At 44.9% G+C, this 14,356-nt stretch overlaps 1 protein-coding gene and 5 non-coding genes across 7 annotated transcripts; all 6 read left to right on the top strand.

Annotated features, from left to right (window-relative positions):
* Positions 1-3,071: 3,071 nt before the first annotated feature.
* On the top strand, positions 3,072-5,022 carry LOC136529558 (eukaryotic translation initiation factor 2 subunit beta-like). Of its 2 annotated transcripts, none has more exons than XM_066522633.1 (4): positions 3,072-3,636; positions 3,969-4,074; positions 4,148-4,274; positions 4,614-4,698. In XM_066522633.1, exons 1-4 carry the CDS (start codon positions 3,592-3,594, stop codon positions 4,681-4,683), a joined length of 348 nt encoding a protein of 115 aa, XP_066378730.1. In that variant the 5' UTR covers positions 3,072-3,591; the 3' UTR covers positions 4,684-4,698. The 2 variants fall into 2 exon arrangements, with proteins under 2 accessions (XP_066378730.1, XP_066378731.1); XM_066522634.1 differs by lacking the exon at positions 4,614-4,698 and adding an exon at positions 4,949-5,022 and having other exon boundaries at positions 3,084-3,636.
* A 1,423-nt stretch (positions 5,023-6,445) lies between these two features.
* Positions 6,446-6,545, top strand: LOC136530183 (small nucleolar RNA Z101). Its single transcript, XR_010777672.1, has one exon. It is a non-coding gene; the product is annotated as a small nucleolar RNA Z101 (small nucleolar RNA).
* Positions 6,546-6,755: 210 nt separating this feature from the next.
* On the top strand, positions 6,756-6,841 carry LOC136530186 (small nucleolar RNA Z102/R77). Its single transcript, XR_010777676.1, has one exon. It is a non-coding gene; the product is annotated as a small nucleolar RNA Z102/R77 (small nucleolar RNA).
* A 212-nt stretch (positions 6,842-7,053) lies between these two features.
* Positions 7,054-7,153, top strand: LOC136530184 (small nucleolar RNA Z101). The gene has a single exon (XR_010777674.1). It is a non-coding gene; the product is annotated as a small nucleolar RNA Z101 (small nucleolar RNA).
* Positions 7,154-7,317: 164 nt separating this feature from the next.
* LOC136530099 (small nucleolar RNA Z103) lies at positions 7,318-7,411 on the top strand. Its single transcript, XR_010777602.1, has one exon. It is a non-coding gene; the product is annotated as a small nucleolar RNA Z103 (small nucleolar RNA).
* A 117-nt stretch (positions 7,412-7,528) lies between these two features.
* On the top strand, positions 7,529-7,624 carry LOC136530086 (small nucleolar RNA Z103). Its single transcript, XR_010777589.1, has one exon. It is a non-coding gene; the product is annotated as a small nucleolar RNA Z103 (small nucleolar RNA).
* The last annotated feature ends 6,732 nt before the right edge of the window (positions 7,625-14,356 follow it).

Below are 14,356 nucleotides of genomic sequence, written 5' to 3'. Positions count from 1 at the left end.
TAGAATGGGATGGTTGGCACTTGTGAAAGCTCTAGTTTGGTTTTGGTGAATTAATGAAACCTTAAGTGCTAACCTAGTTTATCAAGTGATCATGAGATAAGTAGCACACTCCAAGTGGTGAAGCAAATGAAGATCATAGCATGTTGATGATGATGGCATGGTGATGATCAAGTGCTTCGACTTGGAAAGAAGAAAGAGAAAAACAAAAGGCTCAAGGCAAAGGTATATTTTGTAGGAGCTATGTTGTTTTGGTGATCAAGACACTTAGAGAGTGTGATCACATTTAGGTTTGATAGTCATACTATTAAGAGGGGTAAAACTCGTATCGAAATGCGGTTATCAAAGTGTCACTAGATGCTCTAACTCATTGCATATGCATTTAGGATCTAGTGGAGTGCTAACACCCTTGAAAATATTTATGAAAATACGCTAACACATGTGCACAAGATGATACACTTGGTGTTGGCACATCTACAAAGGAGGTGGTGTTTACATTTAGCTGGCCGAATAAAGTACCTTTTGACCGCGAAGCTGGAAGATTATTCGGGCCGAGTAGATTGCTCGCAGCGCACTGTGCCGGAGCAGGTGTGGTAGGACATGGGGGCGCGATGATAAGACCAAAGGGCAGTTGGTCGGCCCCCGGGTACATGTGGTTCCTAGCAAACTCAAGATTCCTGAATAGTTGACTCGGTGACCGATACCTCACTTTAGCAGGTGAGTGAGGTTTGTGTAAGGAATAAATCACCAGCTGGTTAGGAATCGATTCGAATCGCCATCGCTTCTGGATAGTGAGCACTTGACTTGAGTGACTTCATCGTAGTAATGTTGATGGAACACTTGGACAGTTATAATGAATATGACATTATGAAAGTTGTTAATGATCATTGGTTATCATTATTTGCTTAATCACATGCTTGCTCTAGTATATGTGCAAATATAGTCGACAAGTTAATAATAATTAACTTGACCATAATACTTTTGGAAAGGTTCTTGAAATGTTAAAAATGCCTCTTTTTGCAAAGGAGTCAGCTACCCTACTATAAAGCCCTTCATAATCCTTGGTGTCATTTTATTTTCGGTTATGTCGGGTAAGTCTAGCTGAGTACCTTCTCGTACTCAGGGTTTTATTCCCACTTGTTGTAGATGGGCAGATGTATTACGGCTATTGTATCAACTGCCTTTATCCTGCGATGGGTGATGCTTAGGACCATGGGCATGGTCATTCCTTATGTCTCGTCTGATGCTTTTGTTGGAGATGATCATTAGCTGGCACTGTATTTGAACTCCGTGTGAGTGTGTGTGGTTTTGAGCAAATGGCTTCTGCTACTTCTATTTGAACTCGTTTTGTAATAACTATGTTTAAACTCTGATGTATCTGAGATACGAACTTTTATGTAATATGTGATGGTGACTGCTAAACTTATTACGATCTTGGCTGGTATGTGAGTTGGTTTGAAATCCTTCGTGATTTCACGGACTACCGGGTTATACGGGCTTAAGTTTGCTAAATCGTCTGCTCTGGCGGGTGATTTTCTTACTTAATTTCGTATAATTGGTCGGTTCTGTTACAGGCCCGGCGGAGAGCGCTTTGTGGAGGCAGCGCAGTGGAGCATGGTCGCAGCGCTAAGGCGAGGTGAGTTTTTTCTTTTTTTAGAATGGTTGGGGGCAAGTGGATGAGCAGATAAGATACGGTTGTTGGGCTACGTTGCGGCCCACCATTGGTACCTTCCGGGCAGGACAGATGCCCCATACCCAACATTATCCGCTGATTGCTTTTCTAGGCTGAACTCAATGCCTATCTCTAGGTTATACAAATGGCAATTGATTTGGGCATTGGGCGCCTAATTGTCAAGATAGATGCGAAGATGATGCTATTGTGGGAGTGTTGATAGCTAAGATTAAGACACTAGTGTCTTCTTGTTTTCATTAGTTTTGAGTGCTCGTCTAAAGGGCGAGATTGTAAGAGCCGCTCATGAGTTGGCTGTGTTGGGTGATCTGTGTACTTAGGGAGAGAGCAAATTATAAGCTCTATTCCTGAAAACGTTCGTGTAATTGTTGCTAACGATCTGTTAGCAGTTGAGTAATGAAATAAAAAAAATCCAAATCATAACAAGTTTTAGCTTTTTTAGATATATAAATTTTGCTATGTACATGGGTTGAGTTTGTTAGTGATCTAGATTCTCGTAGAAACGTTTTTTAGATTTAGATTCTCTCATTTTGATGATGAATTAGAATGACTTTGAGACATCATTTGGCTCGTATTTCGTATCCCGATTCAAAAAAGAATATTTTTCATAAAAACATATAAATGTAATATGCTTCAAAAAATAGATTTTTTGGGTGAAGAATATATTAAATATAACCCATTTTAACTTGTTGCACTTGAAAAGGTTTAAGTAAAAAAAATGATAGCTAGTGCACAAGAGAAGTAAGAAACAAAAACACTCGAAACATCTTATAATTTAAAACGAAGGAAGTACCTTATTTAAATTGTCGATAATCACAAAAAAATACTTCCTTTGTTTTCAAATAGTTTTAGTTTTGTTCTAAGTCAAATATACATCTATAATGTATATATTATATGGGAAAACGGTGTTTTTGCCCCTGTCCAGAGGTTCAATTGTGATTTTACCCCTGTTTTTTCAACTTTGTGATTTTACCCCTATTATTTTGAAACGAAGGAGCCGTTTGCCCCTGGTTTGGATGTCCGTTATTTAGAGACTGATTAAACGATTTAAAAAAAACAAAACACATAAAATCAGATGCAAAATGACTGAAATGCCCCTCCATGTTCGTTCTTATCCGCTCGTTCTCTTCGTTGCTATCTGGTGCGGACAGAAGACCGGCGGCCGAGCACCGTCGCGGCCGCGCGCCCCTGCGCCCGCCGGCCATGGCGCTCCAGCAACCCCGCGCCCGCGCAACGGCGGCCCTCGGCGACCTCGCCCGTCGGTCATGGCGCTCCGGCAACCCGGCATCAGCGCGACGGTGGCCCTCGCGACCTCGCCCGCCGGTCATGGCGCTCCGGCAAACCCCGCATCGGGGCGACGTGGGCGCGGAGCGGCCCGGGACGCGGGCGTCGCGGCATCAGGGCGGGCGGCGGCGGTGCTTGGCCGCGGCTGCCGGGGCGCCTGGCGACGTGGACGTGGAGTGGGCCGGGGCGCAGCCGTGAGGGCTCGTCCGCACCGTGCGCTCGCCGGAGGCCGCGAGGGCTCGCCCGCGCCGTGCGCTCGCCGGAGGCCGCGAGGGCTCGCCCGCGCCCGTGAGGGCTCGTCCGCACCGTGCGCTCGCCGGAGGCCGCGAGGGCTCGCCCGCGCCGTGCGCTCGCCGGCCACCGCCGCGCTCGTCGGCTACCGCGAGGGCTCGCTCGCGCCGCGCGCTCGCCGGCCGCCGCCGTTGGATCGCCACCCAGCTCTGGACCTTCTCACCTTCTCATAACCCTTGCCCCCTTTTCCCAACGCCGCCGTCTCCACTTTCCACTCGCCATGCCGATTTCCCTCGCTCCTCAGACGCCGAACCCAGATTCTAATTCTCTCGTGCGCGTGACATCTAGGTTCCCAGCCGCCTGCAGTGAGTCCAGGGAAGGAAGTCGCCATGGCGGACGACGAGCAGGCGGAGAAGAAGGAGGAGGTCCCCGAGGTGATGTGCTCTCGTCCCCTTCTCACAGCGCATCCAGTTAGGTCCGATTCGGTTGGGTTCTGGCGGCGATAAGCTGGCCAACTGTCGTGCTTGTGTCCGCGTGAGTAGGCCGGCCTGTTCCTGAAGTGTACTGCCTTGTACATGAATCAAGGATTGTTCTTTTTTCCTTAAAGATGGTTGCTATTTATTATAGCCTGATGTTGAATTTAATAATTTGGTGCATGATGTCTGTTAAATTATTTGTGATACTCCCCTAGTAGCATTGTCTGACGGCTAGGATCCTTTTTCTTCCTTGTGCGTTCATGTTGATAGTGTTTATAATTATCTTGCAGCTTGCTCCTTTTGATCCAACCAAGAAAAAGAAGAAGAAGAAGGTGGTGATACAAGAGCCATCAGATGAGGTGGATAACTTGGCAGAGAAGACTGAGAGTTTGACTGGTGTGTTTAGTATCTACAAAAAGTAGAGTAGTTCACTGAAGATATTTTTAATGATATGCATTTATTTATGCAGTAGCTGAGTCTAGTGAACCAAGCTTTGCTCCAGACGATCAAGTTAGAGAGGATGAAGAAGAAGGGATTGTGCTCCTGCCACCAGATACCCTTGGGAAGGAACTGACAGAGATTATAAGTATGAAGAGGTATTTGATACACCCTGTTCGAAATTGCTCATCAACCTGTAGTTGACAGATCATGGGTAATACAGCAAAATTAACATAAATAAAATTTACTTTATGTTGCTATGTGTTATGGTAGAGCCTTTCTCCTGTAGTATAAGTTGTTTGTTTGTATGATTCATTCTATTGTGGTACAGTGTCATTTTGCTGCTCTTAAACGCCATTTTTCATGTGTTTCTTGATTTAGTTTTTGCTTCTCTTCATTTACCTTCCTCCCTCCTTGAAATTATGAGCTTGTTTGGTTAGAGCCCTCACCTAAAATGCCTGTGGTGAGAGTTGCCTGTGTTTGTTGCCATGCTTCAGGCGTAGGCATGTTTGGTTGGTGGCCTGCCAGGCAGGTTTCTCGCCAGGCATTGATCGTGTCGCCAGGTGACCGAAATTGATGGCCTGGATCTGCTGCCTGGCAGGCAGCCTTGCCTGGCGGTAGAATCAAACTTGCCTGTCTGTAATCAATACTCACTAGAATTGCTGTTGCTCTGTCGAGAAAAATATTTTAATGTTAGTATATTATATAAGCAACTTTTCTCTGCCAGTAACGACGTGGCTGTATTTGTTCTCATCAACTTTCACATGTTTTCTTATCCATTCATTTCTGGAAGGACATCTGGTATAATTTTGCCATCATTCTTTCTGTCCAGAGGGAGCGTTTAGCCACCTGGAGATCGCCATCACCTGCGTCCTGTCGCCGTCCTGGTACCTAGCTCAGTAGCTCTCGCCTCGCCTGGCATCCAAAACAGTACTCTTCTGATTCCTGAAAGCTGAAGCCAAGTTATGTAATCTCCCGTCCCAGCATTATGAGCCTTTTGATCCCAAAATTTTGAATATTTATCAATATTAAATCTGAGTTCAAATAATTGCAAGTTGTGCCAAATATGTTTGACCAAATTTAATCAATTATCAGCATACAATAAAAAAGTCCAATTCCAAATCAGGGTAAAATCACAATTAGGCATAACAAACAGGGGCAAAATCGCATGGGCATTTATGTCCTTTTGTACAAAGTTTAACACCGTTAGGGGTGGATGACGGAGCAGGGGCAAACTGGTGCTTCGTGAATGACACAGTAGGGGTAAATTCACAAAGTCAAAAAAATAGGGGCAAAATCACAATTTCGATACAAAACAAGGGTACAAACGCAAGAGCCCCATATTATATTATAAAAATTCATTATCAGAACATACATCTAAATATATAATGTTATTGTATTTTCAAAAATATATATATCATGGTGTATTTAGCGCGTGTTCAGTTCCACCCCAAAATCCCAAAAAATGCTACAGTACCTATCACATCGAATGTTTGTGGCCCGTGCATGAAGCATTAAATGTAGACGAAAAAAAAACTAATTGCACAGTTTGGTGGGAAATTGCGAGACGAACGTTTTGAGCCTAATTAGTCCATGTTTGAACACTAATTGCCAAATAAAAACGAAAAGTGCTACAGTAGCACAAAATTCCAACTCCCTGGGACTAAACACGCTCTTAATAAATCTTGTTCGATCTGGATGTTTTTTTTTATATTTTTAGATATAGTCAAAACTAGAGAAGCTTGATTTATGACATAGCTAAAAAGACTTACAATCTATGATATGATGATTGGACTACTTCAACACAGTTTCGCAAAAAGTGAACACGTAATCCGTTTTGGTGGGCTGGCAAATAAATTGAGATAACAAATAGAGATTGAGAAGCTTGATTAGCGAACCGGGATGGCGGCAAAAAGTGAACACATAATCCCACTTGGGCCTAGGCTGGGAATGTCCCATGGGCCGCCACGCTCCGCCGGCCTGCTCCAGCGGCAACGCGTCGGACATCCCGGCTTCACGGTCGGCGCGGCCGCCGGCCTTTCCTCTCAAACCCTAGTAGACCTTGTTGTATATATTTATCGTGTGAGGTGAGGGTTTGGGAACGGAAGCACCGAACGCCGCCGCCGCCCTCCCTCCGCCGCAGTCGCTCATTATCGCTAGCCATCCTCGTCCTCTAGCTTTCGGTCTCCAGATATAGTAGTGTTATATGGTCTCTGGCTTTCTCGTCGATTCCGCTTGTTCAAGTTCTTCGAAATCCTATTTTACCATCATCCCTGGTTTGCGTTGGTATCGCTGCTTGGTGGGGGTGGTGCTGTTGGATGGATTGGTGGTGGTGCAGACGAGGAGTCACAAGTTTTAATGGGTAATTTGCATCTGAGGCATCTCTGTGATGTCACACCCTTTTTCACCTTGGAGATCTGATGCGCCCACCAGTCCGTCCAAATCTCTCCCTCAAGCAGTCGACATTTTTTTTAGTTTCTTTGTTGCCGTTTGCCCGTTTCAGATTGTTTTGCTTTTTTTCTAGTTTTTTTTCCTGTCTTTCTAGCCTTCGATGCATGTCTCGATTTGGATTGATATTTATAAGAGGGAGGGAAATCAAATCTGTTCAGTGATGCTACCGGTGCGTTGCGTGTGTGTGGAGATGAAGTGATGACGAAATTGTTTCCCTATTGGTTTGATTGGCCGCCATGATGGCTCAAACTGTATTAGCTCTATCTGATCATCTCCCGCGTCTATCTCAAGCTTAATGTGTTACTTTTTCTTTTTAAAAATTTAAAAATGATATGTATGTGTACACCAAAGTGATTTAAATGCGTATTTGACAAAGGTTAACCGAGAGCAGCAGGCGATGAAACGAAGCTTTGACCTGAAATTTGCTAATTTCAGGTTATAGATGATTTTTAATAATTTCTTTTGGGGATGTAGTAAAAAGGAGGATGGAAGCAGGTGAGGAGTCACAAGTTTTAATGGGTAATTTGCATCTGAGTCATCTCTGTGATGTCACACCCTTTTTCACCTTGGAGATCTGATGTAACCTTTCCCCCTTGACCAAGTGGTAAGTTTCTTTTTTCTTTTACATTTAATTTCGTAAGGTTTTTACTTCGCCATTCCCATCATCCTCCTATTTAGTCAGATTATTTATTTTTACGTTCATGCTTCTTTTTGTGCTTTTTTGTTCTCTTAACAGTGTTGTACACTTAAGAGGATATGATGACCCTTTCCCCAGATGATCGACAATGAACATACTGAGAGCTATAATTTCTCATTTGAGAACCAAGCCAGAATTCTGATCCTCCATTTATGCAGAAAAAATGATTCCGAATGTCTAGTGGTGCTTTTTTTTTTGTTGCCTCTTATCAAAATTGGTTCTTTTTGTGCTTTTTTGTTATCTTAACTGTGTTGCACACTTCCAGAGGATATGATGACCCTTTCCCCAGATGATCGACAATGAACATACTGAGCGCTATAATTTCTCATTTGAGAAAACCAAGCCAGAATTCTGATCCTCTGTTTGTTTCTTGAAAAAAACAATTTTTCTGATTGTTTTGTTGATTTACCTTTTCCTGTATACTCCAGTGTATCATTGCTACACATTTGAGATACTCTAGTTGATTCGAGTATTGGCTAGCACTGCACACAGAACAAGAGCCATCGTGTGGGCATTGATGCTAGGTCCAGTTTAGTTTGCAAAAAATTTTGCAAATTTTTTCACATTTCCCGTCACATTGAATCTTTGGATGCATGCATGAAACATTAAATATAAATAAAAAATAAAACTAATTACACAGTTTAGACGAAATCCATGAGACGAATCTTTTAAGCCTAATTAAACTATGATTAGATACTATTTGTCAAATAACAACGAAAACACTACAGTAGCCATTTTGCAAAATTTTTTGCATCTACATACAGTGGCAGTGCAGCTATACACAGAACCAGTCGAACACAAATGGAAAGGAAATCGTAGCAAGCATATGGAATGAAATCAAAATTCAAGTCTCTGTGTTTCAAAAAAAACTCAAAATATTCAGTCCCAAAAGACTAACACTGAAACAACAACAACATAGCCTTTTGGTCCCAAGCAAGGTAGGTTAACTCATCAAGAGCCTCGAGTCATGTTTTAGTCACTTCAATAACTGCTTTTTAAGTATTTATGTTGAAACAGAAATCTCGTATATCTAGAGGTTTTCTTTGGACATGGCCAAACCATCTCAATCGATGTTGGACAAAATTTTTCTTCAATTGGTGTTATCTCTAGGCGATTGTGGCAGAACCGTCTAACTCGGTTCCGTCGGACACACCCCAGGGGAGAACCCGAAAATCCACATTTTTGCCACCAGAATCACAAATGAGAGAATAAAGCTTACATCATTCGTAACCATTTCTTACATCACTTTTAATACAACATCAAAGTATAATGTTTATTAATATAACAGCGGAATGAAATCATGTTATCAGAGTTATAAATAATTTAATTGAACAGCGGAATAGAAACATGTGAACAGAGTTACAACGGAAATAAACATCTATTAATGACATGGTGAAGTATTGATATATATAGACTACGACAACAGATTATGAAACTTTCATTTATAAAAGTATTTGGTGAGAGTTATAAATAACCACTACGATCGCAGCGTAAAGGAAATCCTCTCTGAGCCCACCAGGAGGAATCCACACACAAAGGTCAGTTCAAGCGTCCACCTGTCACCTGCAACAGGGGGGAGTAAAACCCTGAGTACTCAATTGTACTCAGCAAGACTTACCCGATAGGAGAAAAGAAAAGACTCCAAGGATATGCAAGGCTATCTGGTTTGTGGGTTGCATTTGCAGAAAGCATTACTAAGCGTGCGTCCTTATGTTTGATTTTTATTAATAGCCGCATTGGTTCATTAACTAACCATTCTATGTGAGCACCTGTGCTACTTTCAAGCAAGTGGTAAGCAATCAGATTTCCTTTGTCCATCTTCCATCTTTCATCTTTCAGTTTTTACTACGATGCTAAACCGTAGACAAGCCGTACCGGATAGCCCGGCGATTCGCGAATCAATGCCCCCAGCTGGGTACCCCGAAAACACACGCCCCGCTTGTACCCCAGGCACAAGCAGGACCAACCCATCACTCTCCTGTCCCGGGTGTCCAGGTCCCCGTCCAAACTGGGACTCCAAGCCCCCGCCCCTGAGTCCCGGACTCAGTACGGTGCAAAGACCTCCACCAAAAACAAACCCTGACAGTCGGTCCGGAAAGAGCCGGATCCGCGACAAGAGAGCAACAAGCTTTCCAAGCGCCCATACACAAGTATGTGCTCGGGATAATAAGTCTGTGACCTGCCTAGAGTCATATGCACGATCGGTCCTTAATCGACCAGACAGGGAGAAACGGTGTAACCAAGCTATGACCCGCCTCCGCGGCGACACAACTTCTTACACCCACCAATACCCAAACCATATCCCTGCCCGGTCACCATTTTCCTTTCCACCATTTTCATATTTTCCAAGTGATAGTAATCCAATAATATATTTTCTATCTCTCGCGAGTGACCGGCAATCACTCGACTTCTACCGGAGTCCTGTAGCATAGCAATCTACACGATCCTGTCATACTAGTAAGACTCATGGGATGAAGATATATATATGCAAGTGGGTTTCATTCAACTCCTTAAAACTTAATGCACAATTATAATTTAAACTGCAGAAAGTAGGGGTTGTGCACCGGGGCTTGCCTGGGAAAAATATAATCAGAAGTTAGCTTTCCATCATGGCGATATGATCTCCAAAAGCACCATTCCTCCAGCAACTCCCGATGACTCCGTGATCCACCGACGTCCCTATTATGATATGCAATGTAATGCCATGCAAAGATATAATTAATTGACTGCAATCGTGACTCGTATAACACGACGTACGCCTCTCGAGTTAACGGGCTAGTTCTAACGACGACCGTACTTAGGCTACATATACACATTGTCGGATAAGACGTTATTTCCCAACGATTAATTTAGTTATATAAACCAACGGTGTTTCTTTATTTTATTCTATCGATTTAATCAGTATTCAAAATAAGACATCATTATCTATTTAGCAACTGATCATTCTGGAGCTACAAAAATTACGGTGAGTAACTGCTACTGCTAGGAGTCTACTATACAAATTTCAGATTCAACAATATTACCAATTTACCATACCAATTCCTACAAGTTTACCTTTTTGTAATATTAATTATCTCTAATTAATTATATAGCTTCCTAAGAATATTATCCACTAAGTGAACAAATCAAACTAGTAGGTAGATCACGATTTTAGGAGACTAGCAAAACTGGTTTGGCATTTTTATGATTTTTCTGTGATTTTCTACGAATTTTACAAGTTTACTTCCGAGACTAAATTAACATGTACTTTTAGAAAATTAAAAGGGATCGCCACCAAACCGGCCCGGTCCATCGGTGAAACCCAGTCATGAGTGAAGAGGTTAGTATTGGTGTATTTCTATTGTATTTCTGGAATTCTTTTTCTAAAGGAAAACGGCCATAAATCACGCATGATGTCGGAGTGACACCATCAAGCTAACAAGCCAAAGCTCACAAGCCAGCATGGCCGGCTGCTTGCTCTGCTTGCCTACGACTATTAAGCGTACGTCACCATCAGTTGCCACCAACAAGATCAAAGCTGATTCCGTCTTAGCCCTGATGAAAAATTTGATCATCAATGCGCCAACAGCTAGCATATAGCACGTACGGCCGCATCGCTCTCAGATCTAGATGATAGGTATATGTGGAAGGAGATATAGCAAGTAGCAACAGCACGGGTGGCCGGTGTAGCTAGCTAGCAGGCACGGACACGGGTGACTCACAGAGATTGTCGATGACGAGGCGGCCGTCGTCAGTGGATCGGTGGAAGAAGGCGCACCAGGCGCGGAGGGTGCGGCTCGTCGGCGAGGCTGGCCACGCGGTGGTGCGGCACGATGACGACGACGAAGGCGCCAGGGAGGAGCAGCGCACTCGGCGCGGGCGGGGCGAGGCGCTGCGGCTGCGGAGCTCGGCCGACGGCGAGCGCGAGCCAGAGGTGGAGCGGTCTAGCGCGGGGAGGTGCGGTAAGCTGCAAGAACGGCACGGCAGTGGAGCACTACGGCACAGGCGGAGCGGCTCAGCAACGCGGCTCGGTGGTGGCGGCGTCTCGTGGCGGACCGGAGCAGAAGCGCCTCCTCTCGTTGAAGAAAAGAAAGGGAGAGAGACACAGAAGCAACCACGAGCAGGAGACAGACAGAGACAGGACGCGCGACAGGCCACGGTAGGCAATACAAGACCGAACGGGCAGAGCAGCAGTGGACGTTCGGCTGCTAGTGCTTTAAAAATGCGTTCTGCTGGTGATGAACAGGTTCGCTGGCCGCATGTGATCAGCTGACCGACGACGCGAATCAGCTCCATCTACGTGGGCAGGCTTCGTGAAGATACAGAGCCGTGACACAACTTGCGTGTGTGTGTGTGTGTATATATATATATATATATATATATATATATATGTGTGTGTGTGTGTGTGTGTGTGTGTGTGTGTGTGTGTGAACGTGCAGTCACCGTCCGTGCAAGTGCATCAGCAAGTGCGGCCATGACTGGAGGACAGGAGCGGGCCAATGAGGAAGCAAACTTGCGTGGTCATCTGCACGTCCAGTACAGCAGCAGCAGTACCAAGCAGAGAAACAAACGCGCAGAGGAGACAAGCAAGGCATTTATGGTGCTGCCGGGAGAAGCGACGGAACTGGCAGTCGGACGGTGGCGCTTAGCGGGAACGGCAGCATTGCAACGCAGAGCCACGACGGAAGACCAGACAGTGCATACTTGCAATACCAGGCTAGTACGTTGTACGCCGGAAAAATAAACGAAACTGCTGCGCTCTCTTTCTCGTTAGTTCGTGCTCAACAAAAACAAAACCCGCGAGTAAATATATATATCGTTCTTAATGGATTTATTTTATTTATAAAAGTTGTTTTCCCCGCTTAATCTACTAGAACACACCGTTCGCTATTTAATTGCCCGGATTATCGTTCGATAGCATCGTTATCGGATAGTCCTTAATATTTCTCCGTACGGCGTAATTTAACTTGAGCGTGTATTTGAGTCCACGAAACAAAGTCGCCCCAGATTCGCTTATCGCGTCGAATACGTTTTAAATTAAAAATTCCGAGAACTTGTTACGAAAAATTAACTTAGGCCTAAATCGTGGCGCTAAATAAGATCGTAACACCGGGGTGTTACAACCAACCCCCCTTAAAAAGAATCTCGTCCCGAGATTCGAAACAAGAACCAGAAGGGGAAAACACGATTACATTTCGGAGATTGGGGATTACACGAAACATTACACGACTTCGAATACTAAACCACACGGGGATCTAGGGATACATGGTTAGGAGCAACTTGATACAACCAAGACCTACTCTAGAAGTCGAGATAGACGAGGACAATGGAGAAACAACAAGATAATGATTATCCAAAACATGGCGTAGCACCAACAAATCCAGAAACAGTCGACTGAGAAGTAAAACATCGTGCACCCTAAGATTGACTACCCAAAAAGGGAACTTGAACTTCTTCGACGAATTGGATCCTTCCTTCTTCTCAGATCACACTATCACCTCAGACTACCAAACCTAGCTTCACAACGTCGACTGGATTTCGTAGCTCTGCTGTGAAAGGGAAAGGAACGGGGATGAAGAAGAAGAGCAAGGACCAAGGGTATCTTAAATAGGCGAACGGGGAGGGAAAAGCAACACATCGACGGCGGATGCGGCGGGGCTGGAATACACAGACGGTGCATGATGTGGAGATAAGGTCAAAAACATGGCGTGCTTCCTGCGCGAGCGGCGGAGGGGGAAATAAAGGAGAGTAGAGGGGGGTCCGCTCGATGAGGCAGGCGTGCGGGCGGTTGTGTCACCAAAGAAGAAGGAAAAGAAGGGAAATGGGGGGGGGGGGTCCGGTACGGGGACGAGGCGCGAGAGTCGGGAGCCGACCGGATGCTGCAAAAGGAGCAACGCACAGTGCACAAAGATGGCGGGCACTGCACGATGCCGCGGTCACGCGAAAACGGGACGATAATGGACCCGACATCGACGGCGTTTGCAGGGCACGCAGCGAAATAACCCGGCATGCGTAGGACGGTCAACTAAGCACAGGGCTTGGGACAAAACGTCCACTCTGACTTTTGCAACTACTCCCGACTATCCACTGCTGACCACTGCTGACCTTCCTTGACCACATTCGTCTTTTCTGTAAACCCAGATCATGTCATACTTCCTTTCTCCAAACCATCTCCTTTTTACCTTGAAAGACACTTTTGCATCCCCATTATGGATTTCCCGTTTGAACACCCAAACATTTTCAAGGAGAAAACTTTAAAACAAAACCGTACGGCGGTGTAACTTGGTAAAGGTACTTGGTTAACAACCTCGATACCAGCGCGTGCCGAGCAGCGTCACATGTGGCAGCTGTTCCACATGGAGCCCTCGGTTTCGTCGCGGCACCATAAGCTTTTAACCAGGCAACTATCACCAACTTACACGCCATGAAGGCAGTGGGGTCATAGACCACAGAGTAAGCGGTATCGCAAGGGAAAAATTCAACAACAAAGGTTTCCCTCCACAACAAGGGACAAGGAATTCAAATCCAACGACGGATTTGTTTTAAAAAGATTCAAGTGTTCTGTTGGGACATCCAAAGTTAGTCGATACAGTGTCCAATAACATCCAATCACGGTTGATCTGCTTGGCATCTGAATGTCAACTTCTCTTGTAACTCACTTATCATCGCCCTTGAAAACTTAGAGCAAGCCTAACAAGACTTTAAAGTAAATGAACGCAATAAACACAGCAAAATAATTAAAATGCATGTTCCAACGATCTTACATGGGTACAACGTACAGGCATTCAGGCTCACATTCACGACATAGCATTCACCTACGGCCGGACGATCTCAACAACTACGGACGACAACAATGGCAAGAGAAAAATACAGTGGGACAGCAACGAAAAACACTACTACTACGGGCACAACGTCCCAAGGCAACTAGTCTACATCCTCGCGGGGCAACGGCTGAGTGAGAGGAACCAAGGGCTCTTCATCTGACACTTCCAAGGGTGGAGGTGCGGGCGGTGCTATAACACCAGTTCTCCTTCTTTCTGGCGGGTGGAGAGGGATCCCTTCCAAGATCGGGGCATCCTGCCTTCCATCAACCAGCGACCTCCGCCTAGCCCT

Source organism: Miscanthus floridulus, chromosome 19 (genome assembly GCF_019320115.1).
Source record: "Miscanthus floridulus cultivar M001 chromosome 19, ASM1932011v1, whole genome shotgun sequence".
In the NCBI taxonomy this organism is placed as follows: Eukaryota; Viridiplantae; Streptophyta; class Magnoliopsida; order Poales; family Poaceae; genus Miscanthus; species Miscanthus floridulus.
This window is presented reverse-complemented; position numbering and strand designations above follow the sequence as displayed.